The sequence below is a fragment of the Anomaloglossus baeobatrachus genome, chromosome 7 (genome assembly GCF_048569485.1).
Source record: "Anomaloglossus baeobatrachus isolate aAnoBae1 chromosome 7, aAnoBae1.hap1, whole genome shotgun sequence".
Classification (NCBI taxonomy): domain Eukaryota; kingdom Metazoa; phylum Chordata; class Amphibia; order Anura; family Aromobatidae; genus Anomaloglossus; species Anomaloglossus baeobatrachus.
Genome location: NC_134359.1, coordinates 153,519,775 through 153,546,041, shown reverse-complemented (window position 1 = coordinate 153,546,041; position 26,267 = coordinate 153,519,775). Strand labels below are relative to the sequence as shown.

Here is a 26,267-nt window from a genome sequence, read left to right as displayed (position 1 = left end):
TTGACGATCAGTGGTACTTGCAATGCGGGGGTACCGCGATGGGTACCCCCGCCGCATGTACTTTCGCAAATCTCTTTTTGGCAGCATTTGAGGAAGACTTTATCTACAGTCCTAAAAATCCATATCTGAAACATATAAAAAAATATGCCAGATATATGGATGATGGCTTCTTTGTATGGGACGGTTCTGCGCAGGATTTTGAAAATTTTGTGTCATATCTAAATAATGATAATTCCTACAACATGTACTTTACACATACTTTTGGGGACCAAAAATTGGATTTTTTAGATGTCACACTCAGTATATCGGATGGTATTATTGACAGACAAGTATATAGAAAACCGACTGCAGTGAACACTCTGCTTCATTTTAATAGTGCGCACCCCTCCCATACAAAGAGAGCCCTTCCATATGGACAATTTTTGCGGCTAAAAAGAGTACACAATAATTCTGAAACCTTTCTGCATCAAGCATCAGACTTGAAAAAACGTCTATTAGAACGAGGATATCCCATATCAGTTATCAATTCTGCCCTCGAAAAATCCCTAAATTATGATCCAAATGATAAAAATAAAAATAAAGAATACAAAAATAAAAGTGGAAATAAGAATAAAAATGTAAATGCCATTTCGAAAAAAACAAAAATCGAAAGTTCAAATAGATGCGTTTTTAATTTTAAATTTAATTCCATGTATGATGCAATAAAATCAAGCATCAAAAAACACTGGCATTTAATTAATAAAGACAAGGATCTCTGTGAAATGGCAAACGGGGGCCCTCTGATTTCATATAGGCGATGCAAAAACATAGGAGATGTTCTGATAAATAATCGTATTACTACACCCAAACTAGGTACGTGGCTAGACCGAAATAAAATCAAAGGAAACCATAGGTGCGGCGGCTGCCCCTTTTGTGAATATCATTGTTCAGGAGACATTTTAAAAATTGGTACTGAGCTATTCAAAATAAAAGATCTTATCACATGTAAGTCTAATTATCTGGTATATGTTATTTTTTGCCCCTGTCAAAAATATTATATAGGTAAAACAATTCGGCCTTTATATGTTCGATTTCGGGAGCATTTTAAGTCTATAACCTCCGGGATAGGTTCTCCACGTTTAATTGCCCATATGCAAGAACATCATAGTGGTAATCCACGCCTTTTAAAATTTGCAGGCGTAATAAAAATTAATCCATGTCCCACAGGAGGTGATATGCACCGTTCTTTACTTAGAAAGGAATCGAGATTGATTATAGACTTAAATGCTCTCGGTCCCCTTAGCCTGAACGACAAAAATGATTTGTCAGTGTTCCTATAATGCTGTTTTTTTTTTGTTTTTTTTTTTTTTTTTTTCCTATAAGCCTGTTTTTTATAGTGTTTTCTGAGATGTCTTTGGTTAAACTATGATGAACACTATATCTAATTTTTTACTCTAACTATACCCATGTATGTTACGATTATTTATAATCCATTTTGGAATTGATATGTAATAAGTTTCTATGTGAATTTGATATATGTGCAGCTGGTATATGTTTTTAATTTGCACTTCATTCACGCAAGGATGCTGCACCCAATTCACCTGTTATTTAAGGGTGGATGCAGCACCTTTGCATGCACTGGACCCGTAGAAGCAAGGTTACTTGCGAAACGGCTGCCGTCGTCCGACGTGGCACACCCTCATCCTCCCTCACTACCTGTACCCCTGATGTGATCGTGGAATAAAAAGAAAAATATTTTATTCGACCTTTGGAGTGCGACCTTTCATCTCTTCATTGTGGATCTTATATCGCCTTTGCTTTGGGACACGCACCCAGGTCTCCACCTGCCTGAAAGCACAGCTTTGTCAGCCATACAGGGATCGGCGGTGCCCGGTATCCTCCACTCAGCTTTATATATATATATATATATATATATATATCCAATGTGGAAAGAGGAAAAAACAGCACTCACCAAATCGTTGCTGTGCAGGTTGCAGCTTTATTACAAGCGCAGAGGTTACATGTGCGGTGGGGGCTGGTGGGGAGGGAGAGGACGCCGGACACGTCAGACGTGTCCGGCGTTCTCTCCTTCCCCACCAGCCCCCACCGCACATGTAACCTCTGCGCTTGTAATAAAGCTGCAACCTGCACAGCAACGATTTGGTGAGTGCCGTTTTTTCCTCTTTCCACATTGGATATAATCTGAACTTTATGCATATGTGCACCCCGGATCAGCTGTGATTCAGCCTGCATGCTTGGATTTTACAAAAAGTCTATGGTTGTTGCTGAGTAGTGCCCTGCCTTCCTCTCATCCACTTTAATATATATATATATATATATATATATATATATATATATATATATATATATATATATATATATATATATATATGCCCTTGTGTGTGTATATGTGCACATATATAGTGGTGTATTATAACCAGTATCATAGAATATACATTTAAGCCCAGTCCAGAAATTTAAAGAAATTGATTATTTACTTGTATTATATAAAAAAAACATGTTTTATGAAAGCAATGCTTTTAACATGTATATCTGGTGCTCAAGTAATTTAAACACTTGTGTTGTCAATCAGTAATTGTATATAAACCTTGTAGTGCCGCCTTCCCAGCACCATGATTAAGGGTGATTGTTTCACCTGAAACGCGTAGTGCTGTGCTGGTCATGTCATCCGTTGTCTGCATGCTAAAATAAAGACCATGGCTTTCCTCGCCTGAAGAGCTGGATGTTCCTTCTTTCTTCTATTTGCAATATCGGGCTGCAGCAGTGCCTGTTCGTGCTCCAGGTAGAGGCCAGGAGTGAGCGTGTACACGGTGAGCTGATATACATAAATTCAATGTGGGTACTCCCAGGGATGGTGATAGTGGCAGCTATGGTGGTAGGCCCTCCGCAGGTAGGGCTGTGCCTGGGAGATATATGGTGTATAATGATGGAGACCACACCAGGTTAACTTTAACAGTCTCTACTCACATGGACCCTCGGCTTGCTAGTTCCGGTCCCAGGAGTATCAGTGCCAATGTAGTGATCCAGGTTGCTCTATCCCCGCCACCCTCTGTAGATTGAGTCCCCGTAGCATGGAGCATTGGGAACCCCGACTGTCCCTTTGGGGGTACAGTCACCTTCTCCATACGGCGGGCAGTGCGGACCCTGCGGCGAGGTAAGTGTCTGAACCCCGATCCTAGTTTACTGCTGATGCCCCCGGATTATTTGGTTCAATGAAGTCCATGAAGGTATCCTCACCATGCAGGTATTTATCAAACCGTTTGAAACTTGACATTTGACCTAGGGCCCTGTGCCCTGTGCGTGCTCCGGTCCCAGCGGTATCTCGGTACCCGTCCTGGCGACCTCTCTCTGTTACACGGACCCAGCTCAGGCACGTACACACACACCTCTCCTGTGTGCTTCCTTCTTTATACTGCCACTGACTGACTGACCCCTCCCACCAGGCTGGCTATACCCAGGGACTCGTTCCCATGGCGACCATCCCCTTACATGGTAAACCCTTTATGCCCAGTGTGGAGAGGAGAACTAGGATTTTAGATGTGTGTTTGTGGAATCGACACTGGTACTCCAGGTGCCAGGGGGTAGATCCTGCATTCCCAAGAGGATGCAGTTCCCTGTAGTGCCCTGAGGCTTTCAGGGGTTCTACATTCCCCCTTGGTTAAACACAGCACGTCCTCGGGCTGTAAGCAAGCAGAGTTTTTATTGAACCAGAATAAAGAAGTAAAAAAGTTAATGCATAACATTCTTCCCACGCAGGGGAGGCACATTTCTTATAACGTTACGAACTTTGAGCGTCCCGCCATCAACCCACCACCCAAAATGGTCCTAGTTCCCCAAAACTCCTTGAGGAAGCAGGTCACCGGTCTCATTGGTGACCAGGTCTGGGCATTCTCTATCCCAGACCTTTCCTCCAACCTTCCTCTCCATGGTGGCGGCATTAGTGTCCTGATGTTGCAGAGGACTACTCTGGTAGGCTCCTTAGCTGCAACTATTTACAAAGAGCACAAGTTCGTGCTGGCTGCTACCAGTCCTGCAGCCATTGTGCATTTTTAACTTAACTTGTGGGAAATCAGGTGACTGTCCCAAATGATTCAAATTTTCAAATTAGGTACACATTTTTAAATGATTAGCAGAAATATAACATTTCAACATTAACAACTGTAACAACTGCTACTGAGAAGGTGGTCTATAAATTTACTGTGATGCCATCTAAGTGTGCATCCCCCTTAAATTTGTCTGCTCCAAATTATGAGTCAATTGTGGTAGCATGCATACCATTCTCTTCCATACACACCAGAGACGTACTCGGATATGATTAGAAAGTAAGACTGATTTAATACGGCAGTTGGACAAACATTAAAAAGGAGTTCTTGGCTAGGAGCCAAGAATACGTAACACGTCTATCCTATTGGATAAAGTAGAACAGCTTATTCTGTGATATACAATATACTGTAATGTGCTTGCTTCCTCATTTATATTAAGCAATGTCAGAATGATTCACTTATCACATGAAAGTAGAGACTGTGTACCACATCTAGTTCTGCATTTTCGACATAAGACTCAGACAGTCTCAAACAGCATCTTAAATCTTGGTTTTTGGATATCTCCATATAACTCTTATATACTCATATTAGTTCATAATCTTGTCCTTAACATTCCCCCTTTGGAGATAGCGAAAAGTCTTTCCTTACTTTTTCCAAGTCTATTGATCTGTCCTAATGCCGATGGTTACCTCACTCACATGCGAGATACCCCATCCCTTGTGGATGAATCTTCCCACCCAACAGACTATGCATAGGAAGCCAGATCCTGACCGTATTCTCTTCACTGTCCTTATGGCTATGTTCCACACTGGCACACGTTATTCAGGAAGGGGAACGTAGAGGTAGTCCTCTAATTAGCTATTTATCAGGGTTGGTTTCACTCAAAGTCTCATGCTCCTCAGTCCTCAGGCAGTAATGGTGGGACATCATCAAAGGTGGGATGCACAGTCATCTTCTGGTCCACAGGCTTAGATATCAACGTCCTGGCACATAGTATCGGGTAGAAGAGGGAAGACAGCCATCTCCTGGTCTCAGGTCCGACATCTCTTGTTGTGGAATGCATGGATCTTTGTCAGAAAGAAAAAGAGTGAGAGAAGAGAGAGAAAGAGAGATTGACAAGAGAAAGAGAGAGAAGAGAGAGAAAAGTGAGATGAGAGAGAGAAGAAGAGAGAAAGATTGAGAAGAGAGGAAGAGAGAGAAAGATTGAGGAAAAGAGGAGAGAGCGAAAAAGAGAGAAAAAGAAAAAGAGAAAAATCTAGATCTGGTTGGATCTGGAGGAGAAAACTCAAAAACGTATATTAGGCAAATGTTTAGTTAAACAAACAACAAGCTTAGTTGAAGTATCTGGGGGTACTTCTAAACAGGATTTCATAGGGTCTCAACCTAGTGGTCCTTGCTGGGGTGTGTCTGACACTGAACAATGCAAGGGGAAGACTCTCATGCCCTTGCTTTCTACACTGCCCCATCCTCCCAACCTTCCCTCTATTCTGTGGCTGGTATGGGGTGTGTAGAGTCAGTTCTGTGTCTAGGCCTGCCATATCTCTTTGGCTGGCAGTGAAAGCAGGTCACTAGCCACTTCCTATGGTCTCCGGAGTCCAGGGGTGCAGTAAGAAGTGCCCTCACTGGTAATATGTTTTTGGAGCGCACCACCGATCAAAATGAAAGTGGGTGCACCCTAATGCGATGTAAAGAGCAGAAGACTTTGAGAAGAGAAAGAGCACCGCATATGCGTAAGGGGCACACCAACCACGATATAAATAGTAATATACAAAAACGCTTTATTCAACACATAGAATTTAAAAACACTAAAAAAACATGAAGAACAACACACTCAGAGCAGAGCTAAGCCCAAGTGTAACCATGGCCATGGTGAACAGTAGACAAGATCACAGTGATCATGTTGAACATATATGATAATACATACATCAAAAAATGGAAACCTGTGAAAAACCACAATAGGTAGCTTTAAGTTGCAGAAGAATAACCAAAAGATGTATAAAGTACAACAATGACTAATACATACAGAAGTAATATATTATGGCTATACACTACAAATATGAAGCAACATTCAATAGGGGGCGGCGTGTACAGGGAGGGTATGATGATATATATGCAATAGTGCAGATGTATTAATATACCCTAGGTAGATAGGTAGAGCTGGGGGGGGATTATATATATCCATACACAAGTACAGAATGATGACCTGCCTACAAGCAACTATGCATTGTACTGTACACCATAAGGATGCCCAGGCAGGGTACTAAACCCCAACAACACCAAGAGTGGTATAGAGTTTATGCAAATATATAAGTCCCTATGGATAAAGAGGACACAAAGCCAAATGGCAAATTAGCGGGTGCCCACAGCACCTACACAGGGACATAAATACCAATGATTGTCTGCCCGAGTAGCCATAGAAAGCAGCAGCCCCACAGCGTAGATGATTGTGGATGGAAAAGACACAGGGTACAGGGAACACCATGGACCAGGTGGGTAAAGAACCCTAGCTCAGAGTGGGTGACCCCACGCGTATCGCTGCCGCAGCAGCTTCATCAGGGAAGGTACTGTTGTGTTAAACAGGAGCATATAAATAGTAGAATGAATATAAACGCAAGTGCACTCACCTGTGCTAGCAAGCACACAGGAATGGTGATCACCGCAGAGCGCTATGCCCACGCATGCGCAGTGCGGTGTGGACGGGAAGACACAAGGATCAAAAAGCTGAGCAGCAAAGTGTTGTATGCGCGCACGCGCAGGCCACTGCACGGGTCACATATGGATAGATCACAAAATATCAGGCTCATTAGTATGTATAACGCGATAATACGCATGCGCTAGATGTATGGAAAACCACAAGCAGGTAGGACAGCCCCAAGTAACACGTACCATATACTGCTTAAGGTAAAAAATGGAAGTGAAAATAAATGTACAGTCGCCTATGAATATAGAGTATGGAGATGCTCTTAAAGTATTTGATGAACGATTAACCAGTAATTACAGGGTAGAAATGGTGGCGTCGATAAGGTGCATACACAACAAGGGTTATAAAACCAGGGAAAATCGCAGATGGCAAAAGGTGCCACAGCCATTGGGATAGGGGATGAAATGTCCTTATCCACACCTACACGACGTGCAGCAGCACCATAGATGAACAAGGAATGTATATACATGCATGAGGTTATGCACATATACATGCATATACACACACATGCAATAGCATAAAGCCGCATGTGCCCATGTACGTGCATATATATAAACCCACAATCCTGCAAACGTGCGCCCATACACACAACCATGTATAAGGAGCCCCCATGGTGGCATATAGTGGGAGCATGGTGTACCATGAGTAAATATCACTAGCCATATATGTACATATAAACCACACGCCGGGGGTAGGGGTGAACCGAAGACCTATATGCGTGTATAGGTATACATATACACATACAGATGCACAGGTGTAGAACCGCATGTGCACCTGCACGTCCATACACACAAAATAGGAACGTGTAGGTGGACCCACACACAAAACCATAAGTCCGAGGCCCCCAAGGTTGTCCATGGTTGGGGCATTGTGTACCATAAACGGACCAATCTGGGGCCCTCAGATGGAACACAAAAGGGCGGTGTCCAGGCCCATAGAGCAATGCATGCATCTATGGGGTGATGCTGGGATCGGGGTCGGAGTCTAGAAGTACAGAGACCAAATCCATATCCGTTGGTCTATATGGATGAAATATATTTAAAGTGGAAAAATACATACAAAGTTCAATTACCCACAAAGATAACACAATGGTAAACCCATGTAGTGTGGAACATAGTGCGGCATCACCATATGCCTCCAAAGTAGTGGATATGAAAAAACACTGATCACAAATTAGAGGTTCAAAAGGATATCTATTGCATCCCTTGGAGCCTATATACTACAGCTGAGTATGGCCACAGAAAGAATAGCCAATATGCAGATTCACATGCACAGAAGGAGCCAGCCCAAGTATACTACGCGACAGCTGTCAGTGCCATGATGTTCATATAGACATATGGGCAATGTCCAATAAAGGTCATAGACAAAGACACTGACATAAGGGCATACGGAAGACACCTGGTGTATAAATACAGCGCCTGTATACAGGAACACATGGATCCATGGATGCCAAGAATAGGTATAGAATCAATGTCGCATGTAGGCGAAAGATAGAACACAAAAGTCCATGTGTATCAAGTTGCAATAAGTTCCTTGAAAATTCCAGAGAAGACCGCAACATGAAATGAAGATGAAGGATCAAGGCGTCGAGGTTCATACTGGATATTGGATGAACTGTAAGCTATAAAGCAATCGTGATCCAAGACCGGGACGAAACCCAATGTTCAATGTGAAAAGAATTGATGAACCTGGGAAGAAAAAAGGGGGGTTGAGAAAAAGAAGACGTCAGCCCAGAAAACAAGTAAATAGGAGCTCCTCATTCAGACCAGTGGGGGCAACCGAATGTAATTTAAAGATCCAGCGAGACTCATTTTGAAGGAGCCACTTCGTACAGGAACCACCCCTAGCAGTACTGGTATATTTTTGAAGTCCATAAACCTGAGTGCCACGAGGATTACCACAATGATGGGGCAAGAAATGTGCAGCCACCGAGGTCAGTGATTTACCTTTTCTTGAGTCGGAGGCCGCCAAATTGATTGTAGAAAAGTGCTTTTGGATTCTTTTACGCAGTTCTTGTGATGTTTGTCCAACGTATACTTTGTTACAGGGACAGACCATGCAGTAGATGACATTCCTGCTTTTGCAGTTGATATAGGTATGAATATGATGGTCCGTAGAGTCCTGTGGATTGTGAAACACATTGTGGGTAGAATTCATATAACCACATACATTACAATCCCCGCACGGGAATGAACCCCTCAAAGTGATACCACGTTGGAGCTTGTTTGTAGGTCTGACGAAATGGCTGCGCGTCAAAAGGTCCTTCAAACTCGGAGCTCGTCGGGCGGTGAGTAAGGGGAACGGAGCCGTGACAGGGGACATTTGTGAATCGGTGGTCAAAATAGGCCAATGTCTACGTAAGATCCCTCTTACCTTATCCCACTCGTTGTTATACGTGGTGATAAACCTCACATGGTTGTCCTTAGGTCTGGAAGATATCTGGATCAATGAGGTCTGTGTTTCCGACTTGGCTCTCTGATAGGCCCTTGAGATCACCTTCTTGGGGTATCCACGGTCCACAAATCTGCGTGTAAGATTAGAGGCCTGTTGATGGAAGTCACTATCCAGGCTACAATTCCGTCTTACCCGTAAGAATTGGCCGGTGGGTATACCTGATTTGGTATGCTGCGGGTGGAAGCTCGTATAGTGAAGCAGGCTATTCGTGGCCGTCGGTTTCCTGTATAAGTTGGTTAAGAGTTTATCCTCCTTAGTTGAAATTTCGAGGTCGAGGAACATGACAACTGTGGGCGAAATGGTATAGGAGAGAAAGATATTTAGAGCATTGGTGTTCAACTTGGAGATGAATGAGTGACACTCTTCCTCCGTGCCCGTCCAGATGAACATGACATCATCTATATATCGATACCATTTGAACACGTGTTCTTCAAAGTCGTGTGATGGAAAAACGATGGTGGATTCCCACCATCCCAAAAAAAGGTTCGCAAAAGAAGGCGCACAGCGGGCACCCATCGCCACACCGGAGATCTGTCTGTAATACGTGCAGTCGAAAAGAAAATAATTGTGGCGCAGTACGAAATCCAGGAGGTCGACCAAAAAGGAGTCGGGCATGCGATCCGACCTTCCCTGTTGGTCCAAGAAGTACATAACGGCTGACATGCCGTCGGTGTGTCGGATATTAGTGTAGAGTGATTCAACATCGCAGGTGACCAATAGGGCACCTGGAGGTAAAATGATATCCTGACACACCTTGACCATATGTAGGGTATCTTGGATAAACGATGGAAGTTTATTCACCAGTAGTTGTAGAAAAAAATCCACATAGGTGCTGGCTTTTTCGCACAAGCTCCCTATACTGGCCACAATCGGTCGACCGGGTGGTTTTACGGTAGATTTATGGACCTTGGGCAACATGTAGAAAGTGGGAGTAATGGGGTCACTGACCCACATGTATTGCTTCTCTTTGTCGGTGATAACGCCCAAACGGTGGGCGGATGTTAAAAGATTGTGGAGCTTGGACATAAAGACCTGAGTTGGATCCGACGGCAACTTGATATAAAATGACGTATTACTCAGTTGCCGATGGGCCTCCTCTAGATACATGTGTGTGGGCCAGATGACCACATTTCCCCCTTTATCGGCGTCTTTGATAATGAAGCTGTTGTTGTTTTTCAGTTGCATAATGGCCCTAGTTTCTGAGGTGGATAGATTAGGTGCCCTAGGTGTGCCTGATGTCAATTTGATGATGTCACTTCTTACCAATTCGAAGAAGATTTTGATAGCAGGTATCAAAGAAAAGGAGGGGGTGGCCATGGACTTGTTCTTATATGGAAATGATCGCCTGCCCGGTTCTTCTGAGCCCTCCTCCAGTAGCTCAAGAAGGTCCTGGAATGTCTGACGTTCGTCGGGTTCCAATTCATCAATGATCTGCGGTTTCCTATAAATCACCTGAAAGACAAGGTTCCGACAAAAAAGGTAGAGATCTTTTATGAGTACAAATTTGTCAAGTCCATGGGTAGGTGAAAAAGTGAGGCCCCTCTCCAGGATCGAGGTTTCCAATGTAGATAAAGTATAAGGTGACAAATTAATAATTTGTAGGGAATCTCTTACCTGGGGGTCATCACTATCCATGGGAGCCTCGATGGAATCTAGAATCGGTACCTCGAGTGTCGGAAGGGTAATGTCCGGTTGTTGTTGCCCGCTTTTCTTCTGGTGGCCTTTCCTCTTGCGCCCACCTCTTCTGACCCTGTGTCGGGGTCGCTGCTGGTGGATAAAAAATCGCTCGATCCGCTATGTTGCGCTGTGGGAGGATTGTTGGCCGGAGTCTGTTTGTGGTGCCTATTGGGGTGTGTGCCTCGTGAATTGCCCTTATGTCTCCATTTAAAGGCTGATTTATTATCGAAGTCATTCCTGTCTCTCTGGAATTTGCCGCACTTCCTATTGACAATATCCCTCTCATAATGATCCATTTGATCCTTAAGTTTAGTTTGGAATGATGTAACCAACTGGCGATCCTCAATCCTTGCCAATTTGGCTTCCAGATCCTTGATGTTTGTTTTGGTAGTAGCGAGCAGGACCCTGTCATGTTCCAACAACATGTTGATCAATATGTTTGAACATTTCAAAAGGCCCTGCTCCCACGTATCTTGGAATGCAACAGATGGTTCCCATGCAGGAAAAATGTTGACTCGTAAGCCCCGTGGAACAATACCAGCCCTGAGGTACTCCTCAAGGCTGCGTATGTTCCACCAGAGGCGGATGCCCGTTTTATGGGCAGATGTGAGGTCAGAAGTGAGAAGAGAAAATTCATCAGGGACGGCCGCAGGAGCCCCCGAGGAAAATAAATTATCAGAGCGCTCACGCCAAGTAGCTTCCCGTGCATCCCAATCCATGATGCAAAGGCCCGTGAAGAGATGGCACAGTGTTACCAGAACAAGGTGAGTATAAATATAAAAACGTAAGACAATAACCGCAAATGCGTTTTTAAATACAACGGTGTGCTGCACCAAGAAAGATGTCCCAAAGGGGGACAAAGAGCAAGAGCCAATGGTAATATGTTTTAGGAGCGCACCACCGATCAAAATGAAAGTGGGTGCACCCTAATGCGATGTAAAGAGCAGAAGACTTTGAGAAGAGAAAGAGCACCGAATATGCGTAAGGGGCACACCAACCACGATATAAATAGTAATATACAAAAACGCTTTATTCAACACATAGAATTTAAAAACACTAAAAAAACATGAAGAACAACACACTCAGAGCAGAGCTAAGCCCAAGTGTAACCATGGCCATGGTGAACAGTAGACAAGATCACAGTGATCATGTTGAACATATATGATAATACATACATCAAAAAATGGAGACCTGTGAAAAACCACAATAGGTAGCTTTAAGTTGCAGAAGAATAACCAAAAGATGTATAAAGTACAACAATGACTAATACATACAGAAGTAATATATTATGGCTATACACTACAAATATGAAGCAACATTCAATAGGGGGCGGCGTGTACAGGGAGGGTATGATGATATATATGCAATAGTGCAGATGTATTAATATACCCTAGGTAGAGCTGGGGGGGATTATATATATCCATAAACAAGTACAGAATGATGACCTGCCTACAAGCAACTATGCATTGTACTGTACACCATAAGGATGCCCAGGCAGGGTACTAAACCCCAACAACACCAAGAGTGGTATAGAGTTTATGCAAATATATAAGTCCCTATGGATAAAGAGGACACAAAGCCAAATGGCAAATTAGCAGGTGCCCACAGCACCTACACAGGGACATAAATACCAATGATTGTCTGCCCGAGTAGCCATAGAAAACAGCAGCCCCACAGCGTAGATGATTGTGGATGGAAAAGACACAGGGTACAGGGAACACCATGGACCAGGTGGGTAAAGAACCCTAGCTCAGAGTGGGTAACCCCACGCGTATCGCTGCCGCAGCAGCTTCATCAGGGAAGGTACTGTTGTGTTAAACAGGAGCATATAAATAGTAGAATGAATATAAACGCAAGTGCACTCACCTGTGCTAGCAAGCACACAGGAATGGTGATCACCGCAGAGCGCTATGCCCACGCATGCGCAGTGCGGTGTGGACGGGAAGACATGAGGATCAAAAAGCTGAGCAGCAAAGTGTTGTATGCGCGCACGCGCAGGCCACTGCACGGGTCACATATGGATAGATCACAAAATATCAGGCTCAGTAGTATGTATAACGCGATAATACGCATGCGCTAGATGTATGGAAAACCACAAGCAGGTAGGACAGCCCCAAGTAACACGTACCATATACTGCTTAAGGTAAAAAATGGAAGTGAAAATAAATGTACAGTCGCCTATGAATATAGAGTATGGAGATGCTCTTAAAGTATTTGATGAACGATTAACCAGTAATTACAGGGTAGAAATGGTGGCGTCGATAAGGTGCATACACAACAGGGGTTATAAAACCAGGGAAAATCGCAGATGGCAAAAGGTGCCACAGCCATTGGGATAGGGGATGAAATGTCCTTATCCACACCTACACGACGTGCAGCAGCACCATAAATGAACAAGGAATGTATATACATGCATGAGGTTATGCACATATACATGCATATACACACACATGCAATAGCATAAAGCCGCATGTGCCCATGTACGTGCATATATATAAACCCACAATCCTGCAAATGTGCGCCCATACACACAACCATGTATAAGGAGCCCCCATGGTGGCATATAGTGGGAGCATGGTGTACCATGAGTAAATATCACTAGCCAAATATGTACATATAAACCACACGCCGGGGGCAGGGGTGAACCGAAGACCTATATGCGTGTATAGGTATACATATACACATACAGATGCACAGGTGTAGAACCGCATGTGCACCTGCACGTCCATACACACAAAATAGGAACGTGTAGGTGGACCCACACACAAAACCATAAGTCCGAGGCCCCCAAGGTTGTCCATGGTTGGGGCATTGTGTACCATAAACGGACCAATCTGGGGCCCTCAGATGGAACACAAAAGGGCGGTGTCCAGGCCCATAGAGCAATGCATGCATCTATGGGGTGATGCTGGGATCGGGGTCGGAGTCTAGAAGTACAGAGACCAAATCCATATCCGTTGGTCTATATGGATGAAATATATTTAAAGTGGAAAAATACATACAAAGTTCAATTACCCACAAAGATAACACAATGGTAAACCCATGTAGTGTGGAACATAGTGCGGCATCACCATATGCCTCCAAAGTAGTGGATATGAAAAAACACTGATCACAAATTAGAGGTTCAAGAGGATATCTATTGCATCCCTTGGAGCCTATATACTACAGCTGAGTATGGCCACAGAAAGAATAGCCAATATGCAGATTCACATGCACAGAAGGAGCCAGCCCAAGTATACTACGCGACAGCTGTCAGTGCCATGATGTTCAAATAGACATATGGGCAATGTCCAATAAAGGTCATAGACAAAGACACTGACATAAGGGCATACGGAAGACACCTGGTGTATAAATACAGCGCCTGTATACAGGAACACATGGATCCATGGATGCCAAGAATAGGTATAGAATCAATGTCGCATGTAGGCGAAAGATAGAACACAAAAGTCCATGTGTATCAAGTTGCAATAAGTTCCTTGAAAATTCCAGAGAAGACCGCAACATGAAATGAAGATGAAGGGTCAAGGCGTCGAGGTTCATACTGGATATTGGATGAACTGTAAGCTATAAAGCAATCTTGATCCAAGACCGGGACGAAACCCAATGTTCAATGTGAAAAGAATTGATGAACCTGGGAAGAAAAAAGGGGGGTTGAGAAAAAGAAGACGTCAGCCCAGAAAACCAGTAAATAGGAGCTCCTCATTCAGACCAGTGGGGGCAACCGAATGTAATTTAAAGATCCAGCGAGACTCATTTTGAAGGAGCCACTTCGTACAGGAACCACCCCTAGCAGTACTGGTATATTTTTGAAGTCCATAAACCTGAGTGCCACGAGGATTACCACAATGATGGGGCAAGAAATGTGCAGCCACCGAGGTCAGTGATTTACCTTTTCTTGAGTCGGAGGCCGCCAAATTGATTGTAGAAAAGTGCTTTTGGATTCTTTTACGCAGTTCTTGTGATGTTTGTCCAACGTATACTTTGTTACAGGGACAGACCATGCAGTAGATGACATTCCTGCTTTTGCAGTTGATATAGGTATGAATATGATGGTCCGTAGAGTCCTGTGGATTGTGAAACACATTGTGGGTAGAATTCATATAACCACATACATTACAATCCCCGCACGGGAATGAACCCCTCAAAGTGATACCACGTTGGAGCTTGTTTGTAGGTCTGACGAAATGGCTGCGCGTCAAAAGGTCCTTCAAACTCGGAGCTCGTCGGGCGGTGAGTAAGGGGAACGGAGCCGTGACAGGGGACATTTGTGAATCGGTGGTCAAAATAGGCCAATGTCTACGTAAGATCCCTCTTACCTTATCCCACTCGTTGTTATACGTGGTGATAAACCTCACATGGTTGTCCTTAGGTCTGGAAGATATCTGGATCAATGAGGTCTGTGTTTCCGACTTGGCTCTCTGATAGGCCCTTGAGATCACCTTCTTGGGGTATCCACGGTCCACAAATCTGCGTGTAAGATTAGAGGCCTGTTGATGGAAGTCACTATCCAGGCTACAATTCCGTCTTACCCGTAAGAATTGGCCGGTGGGTATACCTGATTTGGTATGCTGCGGGTGGAAGCTCGTATAGTGAAGCAGGCTATTCGTGGCCGTCGGTTTCCTGTATAAGTTGGTTAAGAGTTTATCCTCCTTAGTTGAAATTTCGAGGTCGAGGAACATGACAACTGTGGGCGAAATGGTATAGGAGAGAAAGATATTTAGAGCATTGGTGTTCAACTTGGAGATGAATGAGTGACACTCTTCCTCCGTGCCCGTCCAGATGAACATGACATCATCTATATATCGATACCATTTGAACACGTGTTCTTCAAAGTCGTGTGATGGAAAAACGATGGTGGATTCCCACCATCCCAAAAAAAGGTTCGCAAAAGAAGGCGCACAGCGGGCACCCATCGCCACACCGGAGATCTGTCTGTAATACGTGCAGTCGAAAAGAAAATAATTGTGGCGCAGTACGAAATCCAGGAGGTCGACCAAAAAGGAGTCGGGCATGCGATCCGACCTTCCCTGTTGGTCCAAGAAGTACATAACGGCTGACATGCCGTCGGTGTGTCGGATATTAGTGTAGAGTGATTCAACATCGCAGGTGACCAATAGGGCACCTGGAGGTAAAATGATATCCTGACACACCTTGACCATATGTAGGGTATCTTGGATAAACGATGGAAGTTTATTCACCAGTGGTTGTAGAAAAAAATCCACATAGGTGCTGGCTTTTTCGCACAAGCTCCCTATACTGGCCACAATCGGTCGACCGGGTGGTTTTACGGTAGATTTATGGACCTTGGGCAACATGTAGAAAGTGGGAGTAATGGGGTCACTGACCCACATGTATTGCTTCTCTTTGTCGGTGATAACGCCCAAACGGTGGGCGGATGTTAAAAGATTGTGGAGCTTGGACATAAAGACCTGAGTTGGATCCGACGGCAACTTGATATAAAATGACGTATTACTCAGTTGCCGATGGGCCTCCTCTAGATACATGTGTGTGGGCCAGATGACCACATTTCCCCCTTTATCGGCGTCTTTGATAATGAAGCTGTTGTTGTTTTTCAGTTGCATAATGGCCCTAGTTTCTGAGGTGGATAGATTAGGTGCCCTAGGTGTGCCTGATGTCAATTTGATGATGTCACTTCTTACCAATTCGAAGAAGATTTTGATAGCAGGTATCAAAGAAAAGGAGGGGGTGGCCATGGACTTGTTCTTATATGGAAATGATCGCCTGCCCGGTTCTTCTGAGCCCTCCTCCAGTAGCTCAAGAAGGTCCTGGAATGTCTGACGTTCGTCGGGTTCCAATTCATCAATGATCTGCGGTTTCCTATAAATCACCTGAAAGACAAGGTTCCGACAAAAAAGGTAGAGATCTTTTATGAGTACAAATTTGTCAAGTCCATGGGTAGGTGAAAAAGTGAGGCCCCTCTCCAGGATCGAGGTTTCCAATGTAGATAAAGTATAAGGTGACAAATTAATAATTTGTAGGGAATCTCTTACCTGGGGGTCATCACTATCCATGGGAGCCTCGATGGAATCTAGAATCGGTACCTCGAGTGTCGGAAGGGTAATGTCCGGTTGTTGTTGCCCGCTTTTCTTCTGGTGGCCTTTCCTCTTGCGCCCACCTCTTCTGACCCTGTGTCGGGGTCGCTGCTGGTGGATAAAAAATCGCTCGATCCGCTATGTTGCGCTGTGGGAGGATTGTTGGCCGGAGTCTGTTTGTGGTGCCTATTGGGGTGTGTGCCTCGTGAATTGCCCTTATGTCTCCATTTAAAGGCTGATTTATTATCGAAGTCATTCCTGTCTCTCTGGAATTTGCCGCACTTCCTATTGACAATATCCCTCTCATAATGATCCATTTGATCCTTAAGTTTAGTTTGGAATGATGTAACCAACTGGCGATCCTCAATCCTTGCCAATTTGGCTTCCAGATCCTTGATGTTTGTTTTGGTAGTAGCGAGCAGGACCCTGTCATGTTCCAACAACATGTTGATCAATATGTTTGAACATTTCAAAAGGCCCTGCTCCCACGTATCTTGGAATGCAACAGATGGTTCCCATGCAGGAAAAATGTTGACTCGTAAGCCCCGTGGAACAATACCAGCCCTGAGGTACTCCTCAAGGCTGCGTATGTTCCACCAGAGGCGGATGCCCGTTTTATGGGCAGATGTGAGGTCAGAAGTGAGAAGAGAAAATTCATCAGGGACGGCCGCAGGAGCCCCCGAGGAAAATAAATTATCAGAGCGCTCACGCCAAGTAGCTTCCCGTGCATCCCAATCCATGATGCAAAGGCCCGTGAAGAGATGGCACAGTGTTACCAGAACAAGGTGAGTATAAATATAAAAACGTAAGACAATAACCGCAAATGCGTTTTTAAATACAACGGTGTGCTGCACCAAGAAAGATGTCCCAAAGGGGGACAAAGAGCAAGAGCCAATGGTAATATGTTTTAGGAGCGCACCACCGATCAAAATGAAAGTGGGTGCACCCTAATGCGATGTAAAGAGCAGAAGACTTTGAGAAGAGAAAGAGCACCGAATATGCGTAAGGGGCACACCAACCACGATATAAATAGTAATATACAAAAACGCTTTATTCAACACATAGAATTTAAAAACACTAAAAAAACATGAAGAACAACACACTCAGAGCAGAGCTAAGCCCAAGTGTAACCATGGCCATGGTGAACAGTAGACAAGATCACAGTGATCATGTTGAACATATATGATAATACATACATCAAAAAATGGAGACCTGTGAAAAACCACAATAGGTAGCTTTAAGTTGCAGAAGAATAACCAAAAGATGTATAAAGTACAACAATGACTAATACATACAGAAGTAATATATTATGGCTATACACTACAAATATGAAGCAACATTCAATAGGGGGCGGCGTGTACAGGGAGGGTATGATGATATATATGCAATAGTGCAGATGTATTAATATACCCTAGGTAGAGCTGGGGGGGATTATATATATCCATAAACAAGTACAGAATGATGACCTGCCTACAAGCAACTATGCATTGTACTGTACACCATAAGGATGCCCAGGCAGGGTACTAAACCCCAACAACACCAAGAGTGGTATAGAGTTTATGCAAATATATAAGTCCCTATGGATAAAGAGGACACAAAGCCAAATGGCAAATTAGCAGGTGCCCACAGCACCTACACAGGGACATAAATACCAATGATTGTCTGCCCGAGTAGCCATAGAAAACAGCAGCCCCACAGCGTAGATGATTGTGGATGGAAAAGACACAGGGTACAGGGAACACCATGGACCAGGTGGGTAAAGAACCCTAGCTCAGAGTGGGTAACCCCACGCGTATCGCTGCCGCAGCAGCTTCATCAGGGAAGGTACTGTTGTGTTAAACAGGAGCATATAAATAGTAGAATGAATATAAACGCAAGTGCACTCACCTGTGCTAGCAAGCACACAGGAATGGTGATCACCGCAGAGCGCTATGCCCACGCATGCGCAGTGCGGTGTGGACGGGAAGACATGAGGATCAAAAAGCTGAGCAGCAAAGTGTTGTATGCGCGCACGCGCAGGCCACTGCACGGGTCACATATGGATAGATCACAAAATATCAGGCTCAGTAGTATGTATAACGCGATAATACGCATGCGCTAGATGTATGGAAAACCACAAGCAGGTAGGACAGCCCCAAGTAACACGTACCATATACTGCTTAAGGTAAAAAATGGAAGTGAAAATAAATGTACAGTCGCCTATGAATATAGAGTATGGAGATGCTCTTAAAGTATTTGATGAACGATTAACCAGTAATTACAGGGTAGAAATGGTGGCGTCGATAAGGTGCATACACAACAGGGGTTATAAAACCAGGGAAAATCGCAGATGGCAAAAGGTGCCACAGCCATTGGGATAGGGGATGAAATGTCCTTATCCACACCTACACGACGTGCAGCAGCACCATAAATGAACAAGGAATGTATATACATGCATGAGGTTATGCACATATACATGCATATACACACACATGCAATAGCATAAAGCCGCATGTGCCCATGTACGTGCATATATATAAACCCACAATCCTGCAAATGTGCGCCCATACACACAACCATGTATAAGGAGCCCCCATGGTGGCATATAGTGGGAGCATGGTGTACCATGAGTAAATATCACTAGCCAAATATGTACATATAAACCACACGCCGGGGGCAGGGGTGAACCGAAGACCTATATGCGTGTATAGGTATACATATACACATACAGATGCACAGGTGTAGAACCGCATGTGCACCTGCACGTCCATACACACAAAATAGGAACGTGTAGGTGGACCCACACACAAAACCATAAGTCCGAGGCCCCCAAGGTTGTCCATGGTTGGGGCATTGTGTACCATAAACGGACCAATCTGGGGCCCTCAGATGGAACACAAAAGGGCGGTGTCCAGGCCCATAGAGCAATGCATGCATCTATGGGGTGATGCTGGGATCGGGGTCGGAGTCTAGAAGTACAGAGACCAAATCCATATCCGTTGGTCTATATGGATGAAATATATTTAAAGTGGAAAAATACATACAAAGTTCAATTACCCACAAAGATAACACAATGGTAAACCCATGTAGTGTGGAACATAGTGCGGCATCACCATATGCCTCCAAAGTAGTGGATATGAAAAAACACTGATCACAAATTAGAGGTTCAAGAGGATATCTATTGCATCCCTTGGAGCCTATATACTACAGCTGAGTATGGCCACAGAAAGAATAGCCAATATGCAGATTCACATGCACAGAAGGAGCCAGCCCAAGTATACTACGCGACAGCTGTCAGTGCCATGATGTTCAAATAGACATATGGGCAATGTCCAATAAAGGTCATAGACAAAGACACTGACATAAGGGCATACGGAAGACACCTGGTGTATAAATACAGCGCCTGTATACAGGAACACATGGATCCATGGATGCCAAGAATAGGTATAGAATCAATGTCGCATGTAGGCGAAAGATAGAACACAAAAGTCCATGTGTATCAAGTTGCAATAAGTTCCTTGAAAATTCCAGAGAAGACCGCAACATGAAATGAAGATGAAGGGTCAAGGCGTCGAGGTTCATACTGGATATTGGATGAACTGTAAGCTATAAAGCAATCTTGATCCAAGACCGGGACGAAACCCAATGTTCAATGTGAAAAGAATTGATGAACCTGGGAAGAAAAAAGGGGGGTTGAGAAAAAGAAGACGTCAGCCCAGAAAACCAGTAAATAGGAGCTCCTCATTCAGACCAGTGGGGGCAACCGAATGTAATTTAAAGATCCAGCGAGACTCATTTTGAAGGAGCCACTTCGTACAGGAACCACCCCTAGCAGTACTGGTATATTTTTGAAGTCCATAAACCTGAGTGCCACGAGGATTACCACAATGATGGGGCAAGAAATGTGCAGCCACCGAGGTCAGTGATTTACCTTTTCTTGAGTCGGAGGCCGCCAAATTGATTGTAGAAAAGTGCTTTTGGATTCTTTTACGCAGTTCTTGTGATGTTTGTCCAACGTATACTTTGTTACAGGGACAGACCATGCAGTAGATGACATTCCTGCTTTTGCAGTTGATATAGGTATGAATATGATGGTCCGTAGAGTCCTGTGGATTGTGAAACACATTGTGGGTAGAATTCATATAACCACATACATTACAATCCCCGCACGGGAATGAACCCCTCAAAGTGATACCACGTTGGAGCTTGTTTGTAGGTCTGACGAAATGGCTGCGCGTCAAAAGGTCCTTCAAACTCGGAGCTCGTCGGGCGGTGAGTAAGGGGAACGGAGCCGTGACAGGGGACATTTGTGAATCGGTGGTCAAAATAGGCCAATGTCTACGTAAGATCCCTCTTACCTTATCCCACTCGTTGTTATACGTGGTGATAAACCTCACATGGTTGTCCTTAGGTCTGGAAGATATCTGGATCAATGAGGTCTGTGTTTCCGACTTGGCTCTCTGATAGGCCCTTGAGATCACCTTCTTGGGGTATCCACGGTCCACAAATCTGCGTGTAAGATTAGAGGCCTGTTGATGGAAGTCACTATCCAGGCTACAATTCCGTCTTACCCGTAAGAATTGGCCGGTGGGTATACCTGATTTGGTATGCTGCGGGTGGAAGCTCGTATAGTGAAGCAGGCTATTCGTGGCCGTCGGTTTCCTGTATAAGTTGGTTAAGAGTTTATCCTCCTTAGTTGAAATTTCGAGGTCGAGGAACATGACAACTGTGGGCGAAATGGTATAGGAGAGAAAGATATTTAGAGCATTGGTGTTCAACTTGGAGATGAATGAGTGACACTCTTCCTCCGTGCCCGTCCAGATGAACATGACATCATCTATATATCGATACCATTTGAACACGTGTTCTTCAAAGTCGTGTGATGGAAAAACGATGGTGGATTCCCACCATCCCAAAAAAAGGTTCGCAAAAGAAGGCGCACAGCGGGCACCCATCGCCACACCGGAGATCTGTCTGTAATACGTGCAGTCGAAAAGAAAATAATTGTGGCGCAGTACGAAATCCAGGAGGTCGACCAAAAAGGAGTCGGGCATGCGATCCGACCTTCCCTGTTGGTCCAAGAAGTACATAACGGCTGACATGCCGTCGGTGTGTCGGATATTAGTGTAGAGTGATTCAACATCGCAGGTGACCAATAGGGCACCTGGAGGTAAAATGATATCCTGACACACCTTGACCATATGTAGGGTATCTTGGATAAACGATGGAAGTTTATTCACCAGTGGTTGTAGAAAAAAATCCACATAGGTGCTGGCTTTTTCGCACAAGCTCCCTATACTGGCCACAATCGGTCGACCGGGTGGTTTTACGGTAGATTTATGGACCTTGGGCAACATGTAGAAAGTGGGAGTAATGGGGTCACTGACCCACATGTATTGCTTCTCTTTGTCGGTGATAACGCCCAAACGGTGGGCGGATGTTAAAAGATTGTGGAGCTTGGACATAAAGACCTGAGTTGGATCCGACGGCAACTTGATATAAAATGACGTATTACTCAGTTGCCGATGGGCCTCCTCTAGATACATGTGTGTGGGCCAGATGACCACATTTCCCCCTTTATCGGCGTCTTTGATAATGAAGCTGTTGTTGTTTTTCAGTTGCATAATGGCCCTAGTTTCTGAGGTGGATAGATTAGGTGCCCTAGGTGTGCCTGATGTCAATTTGATGATGTCACTTCTTACCAATTCGAAGAAGATTTTGATAGCAGGTATCAAAGAAAAGGAGGGGGTGGCCATGGACTTGTTCTTATATGGAAATGATCGCCTGCCCGGTTCTTCTGAGCCCTCCTCCAGTAGCTCAAGAAGGTCCTGGAATGTCTGACGTTCGTCGGGTTCCAATTCATCAATGATCTGCGGTTTCCTATAAATCACCTGAAAGACAAGGTTCCGACAAAAAAGGTAGAGATCTTTTATGAGTACAAATTTGTCAAGTCCATGGGTAGGTGAAAAAGTGAGGCCCCTCTCCAGGATCGAGGTTTCCAATGTAGATAAAGTATAAGGTGACAAATTAATAATTTGTAGGGAATCTCTTACCTGGGGGTCATCACTATCCATGGGAGCCTCGATGGAATCTAGAATCGGTACCTCGAGTGTCGGAAGGGTAATGTCCGGTTGTTGTTGCCCGCTTTTCTTCTGGTGGCCTTTCCTCTTGCGCCCACCTCTTCTGACCCTGTGTCGGGGTCGCTGCTGGTGGATAAAAAATCGCTCGATCCGCTATGTTGCGCTGTGGGAGGATTGTTGGCCGGAGTCTGTTTGTGGTGCCTATTGGGGTGTGTGCCTCGTGAATTGCCCTTATGTCTCCATTTAAAGGCTGATTTATTATCGAAGTCATTCCTGTCTCTCTGGAATTTGCCGCACTTCCTATTGACAATATCCCTCTCATAATGATCCATTTGATCCTTAAGTTTAGTTTGGAATGATGTAACCAACTGGCGATCCTCAATCCTTGCCAATTTGGCTTCCAGATCCTTGATGTTTGTTTTGGTAGTAGCGAGCAGGACCCTGTCATGTTCCAACAACATGTTGATCAATATGTTTGAACATTTCAAAAGGCCCTGCTCCCACGTATCTTGGAATGCAACAGATGGTTCCCATGCAGGAAAAATGTTGACTCGTAAGCCCCGTGGAACAATACCAGCCCTGAGGTACTCCTCAAGGCTGCGTATGTTCCACCAGAGGCGGATGCCCGTTTTATGGGCAGATGTGAGGTCAGAAGTGAGAAGAGAAAATTCATCAGGGACGGCCGCAGGAGCCCCCGAGGAAAATAAATTATCAGAGCGCTCACGCCAAGTAGCTTCCCGTGCATCCCAATCCATGATGCAAAGGCCCGTGAAGAGATGGCACAGTGTTACCAGAACAAGGTGAGTATAAATATAAAAACGTAAGACAATAACCGCAAATGCGTTTTTAAATACAACGGTGTGCTGCACCAAGAAAGATGTCCCAAAGGGGGACAAAGAGCAAGAGCCAATGGTAATATGTTTTAGGAGCGCACCACCGATCAAAATGAAAGTGGGTGCACCCTAATGCGATGTAAAGAGCAGAAGACTTTGAGAAGAGAAAGAGCACCGAATATGCGTAAGGGGCACACCAACCACGATATAAATAGTAATATACAAAAACGCTTTATTCAACACATAGAATTTAAAAACACTAAAAAAACATGAAGAACAACACACTCAGAGCAGAGCTAAGCCCAAGTGTAACCATGGCCATGGTGAACAGTAGACAAGATCACAGTGATCATGTTGAACATATATGATAATACATACATCAAAAAATGGAGACCTGTGAAAAACCACAATAGGTAGCTTTAAGTTGCAGAAGAATAACCAAAAGATGTATAAAGTACAACAATGACTAATACATACAGAAGTAATATATTATGGCTATACACTACAAATATGAAGCAACATTCAATAGGGGGCGGCGTGTACAGGGAGGGTATGATGATATATATGCAATAGTGCAGATGTATTAATATACCCTAGGTAGAGCTGGGGGGGATTATATATATCCATACACAAGTACAGAATGATGACCTGCCTACAAGCAACTATGCATTGTACTGTACACCATAAGGATGCCCAGGCAGGGTACTAAACCCCAACAACACCAAGAGTGGTATAGAGTTTATGCAAATATATAAGTCCCTATGGATAAAGAGGACACAAAGCCAAATGGCAAATTAGCAGGTGCCCACAGCACCTACACAGGGACATAAATACCAATGATTGTCTGCCCGAGTAGCCATAGAAAACAGCAGCCCCACAGCGTAGATGATTGTGGATGGAAAAGACACAGGGTACAGGGAACACCATGGACCAGGTGGGTAAAGAACCCTAGCTCAGAGTGGGTAACCCCACGCGTATCGCTGCCGCAGCAGCTTCATCAGGGAAGGTACTGTTGTGTTAAACAGGAGCATATAAATAGTAGAATGAATATAAACGCAAGTGCACTCACCTGTGCTAGCAAGCACACAGGAATGGTGATCACCGCAGAGCGCTATGCCCACGCATGCGCAGTGCGGTGTGGACGGGAAGACATGAGGATCAAAAAGCTGAGCAGCAAAGTGTTGTATGCGCGCACGCGCAGGCCACTGCACGGGTCACATATGGATAGATCACAAAATATCAGGCTCAGTAGTATGTATAACGCGATAATACGCATGCGCTAGATGTATGGAAAACCACAAGCAGGTAGGACAGCCCCAAGTAACACGTACCATATACTGCTTAAGGTAAAAAATGGAAGTGAAAATAAATGTACAGTCGCCTATGAATATAGAGTATGGAGATGCTCTTAAAGTATTTGATGAACGATTAACCAGTAATTACAGGGTAGAAATGGTGGCGTCGATAAGGTGCATACACAACAGGGGTTATAAAACCAGGGAAAATCGCAGATGGCAAAAGGTGCCACAGCCATTGGGATAGGGGATGAAATGTCCTTATCCACACCTACACGACGTGCAGCAGCACCATAAATGAACAAGGAATGTATATACATGCATGAGGTTATGCACATATACATGCATATACACACACATGCAATAGCATAAAGCCGCATGTGCCCATGTACGTGCATATATATAAACCCACAATCCTGCAAATGTGCGCCCATACACACAACCATGTATAAGGAGCCCCCATGGTGGCATATAGTGGGAGCATGGTGTACCATGAGTAAATATCACTAGCCAAATATGTACATATAAACCACACGCCGGGGGCAGGGGTGAACCGAAGACCTATATGCGTGTATAGGTATACATATACACATACAGATGCACAGGTGTAGAACCGCATGTGCACCTGCACGTCCATACACACAAAATAGGAACGTGTAGGTGGACCCACACACAAAACCATAAGTCCGAGGCCCCCAAGGTTGTCCATGGTTGGGGCATTGTGTACCATAAACGGACCAATCTGGGGCCCTCAGATGGAACACAAAAGGGCGGTGTCCAGGCCCATAGAGCAATGCATGCATCTATGGGGTGATGCTGGGATCGGGGTCGGAGTCTAGAAGTACAGAGACCAAATCCATATCCGTTGGTCTATATGGATGAAATATATTTAAAGTGGAAAAATACATACAAAGTTCAATTACCCACAAAGATAACACAATGGTAAACCCATGTAGTGTGGAACATAGTGCGGCATCACCATATGCCTCCAAAGTAGTGGATATGAAAAAACACTGATCACAAATTAGAGGTTCAAGAGGATATCTATTGCATCCCTTGGAGCCTATATACTACAGCTGAGTATGGCCACAGAAAGAATAGCCAATATGCAGATTCACATGCACAGAAGGAGCCAGCCCAAGTATACTACGC

General features: G+C 44.4%; 1 protein-coding gene across 1 annotated transcript in view; it reads right to left on the bottom strand.

The window, feature by feature from the left end:
* Positions 1 to 4,507: 4,507 nt before the first annotated feature.
* Positions 4,508 to 26,267, bottom strand: part of MFSD6 (major facilitator superfamily domain containing 6) — a 505,191-nt gene continuing 483,431 nt past the window's right edge. Inside the window, exon 6 of the mRNA XM_075317766.1 lies at positions 4,508 to 5,110. Within this exon, the coding sequence (XP_075173881.1) occupies positions 5,075 to 5,110 (36 nt within the window). The 3' untranslated portion in view covers positions 4,508 to 5,074. The remainder of the gene's footprint in view (positions 5,111 to 26,267) is intronic.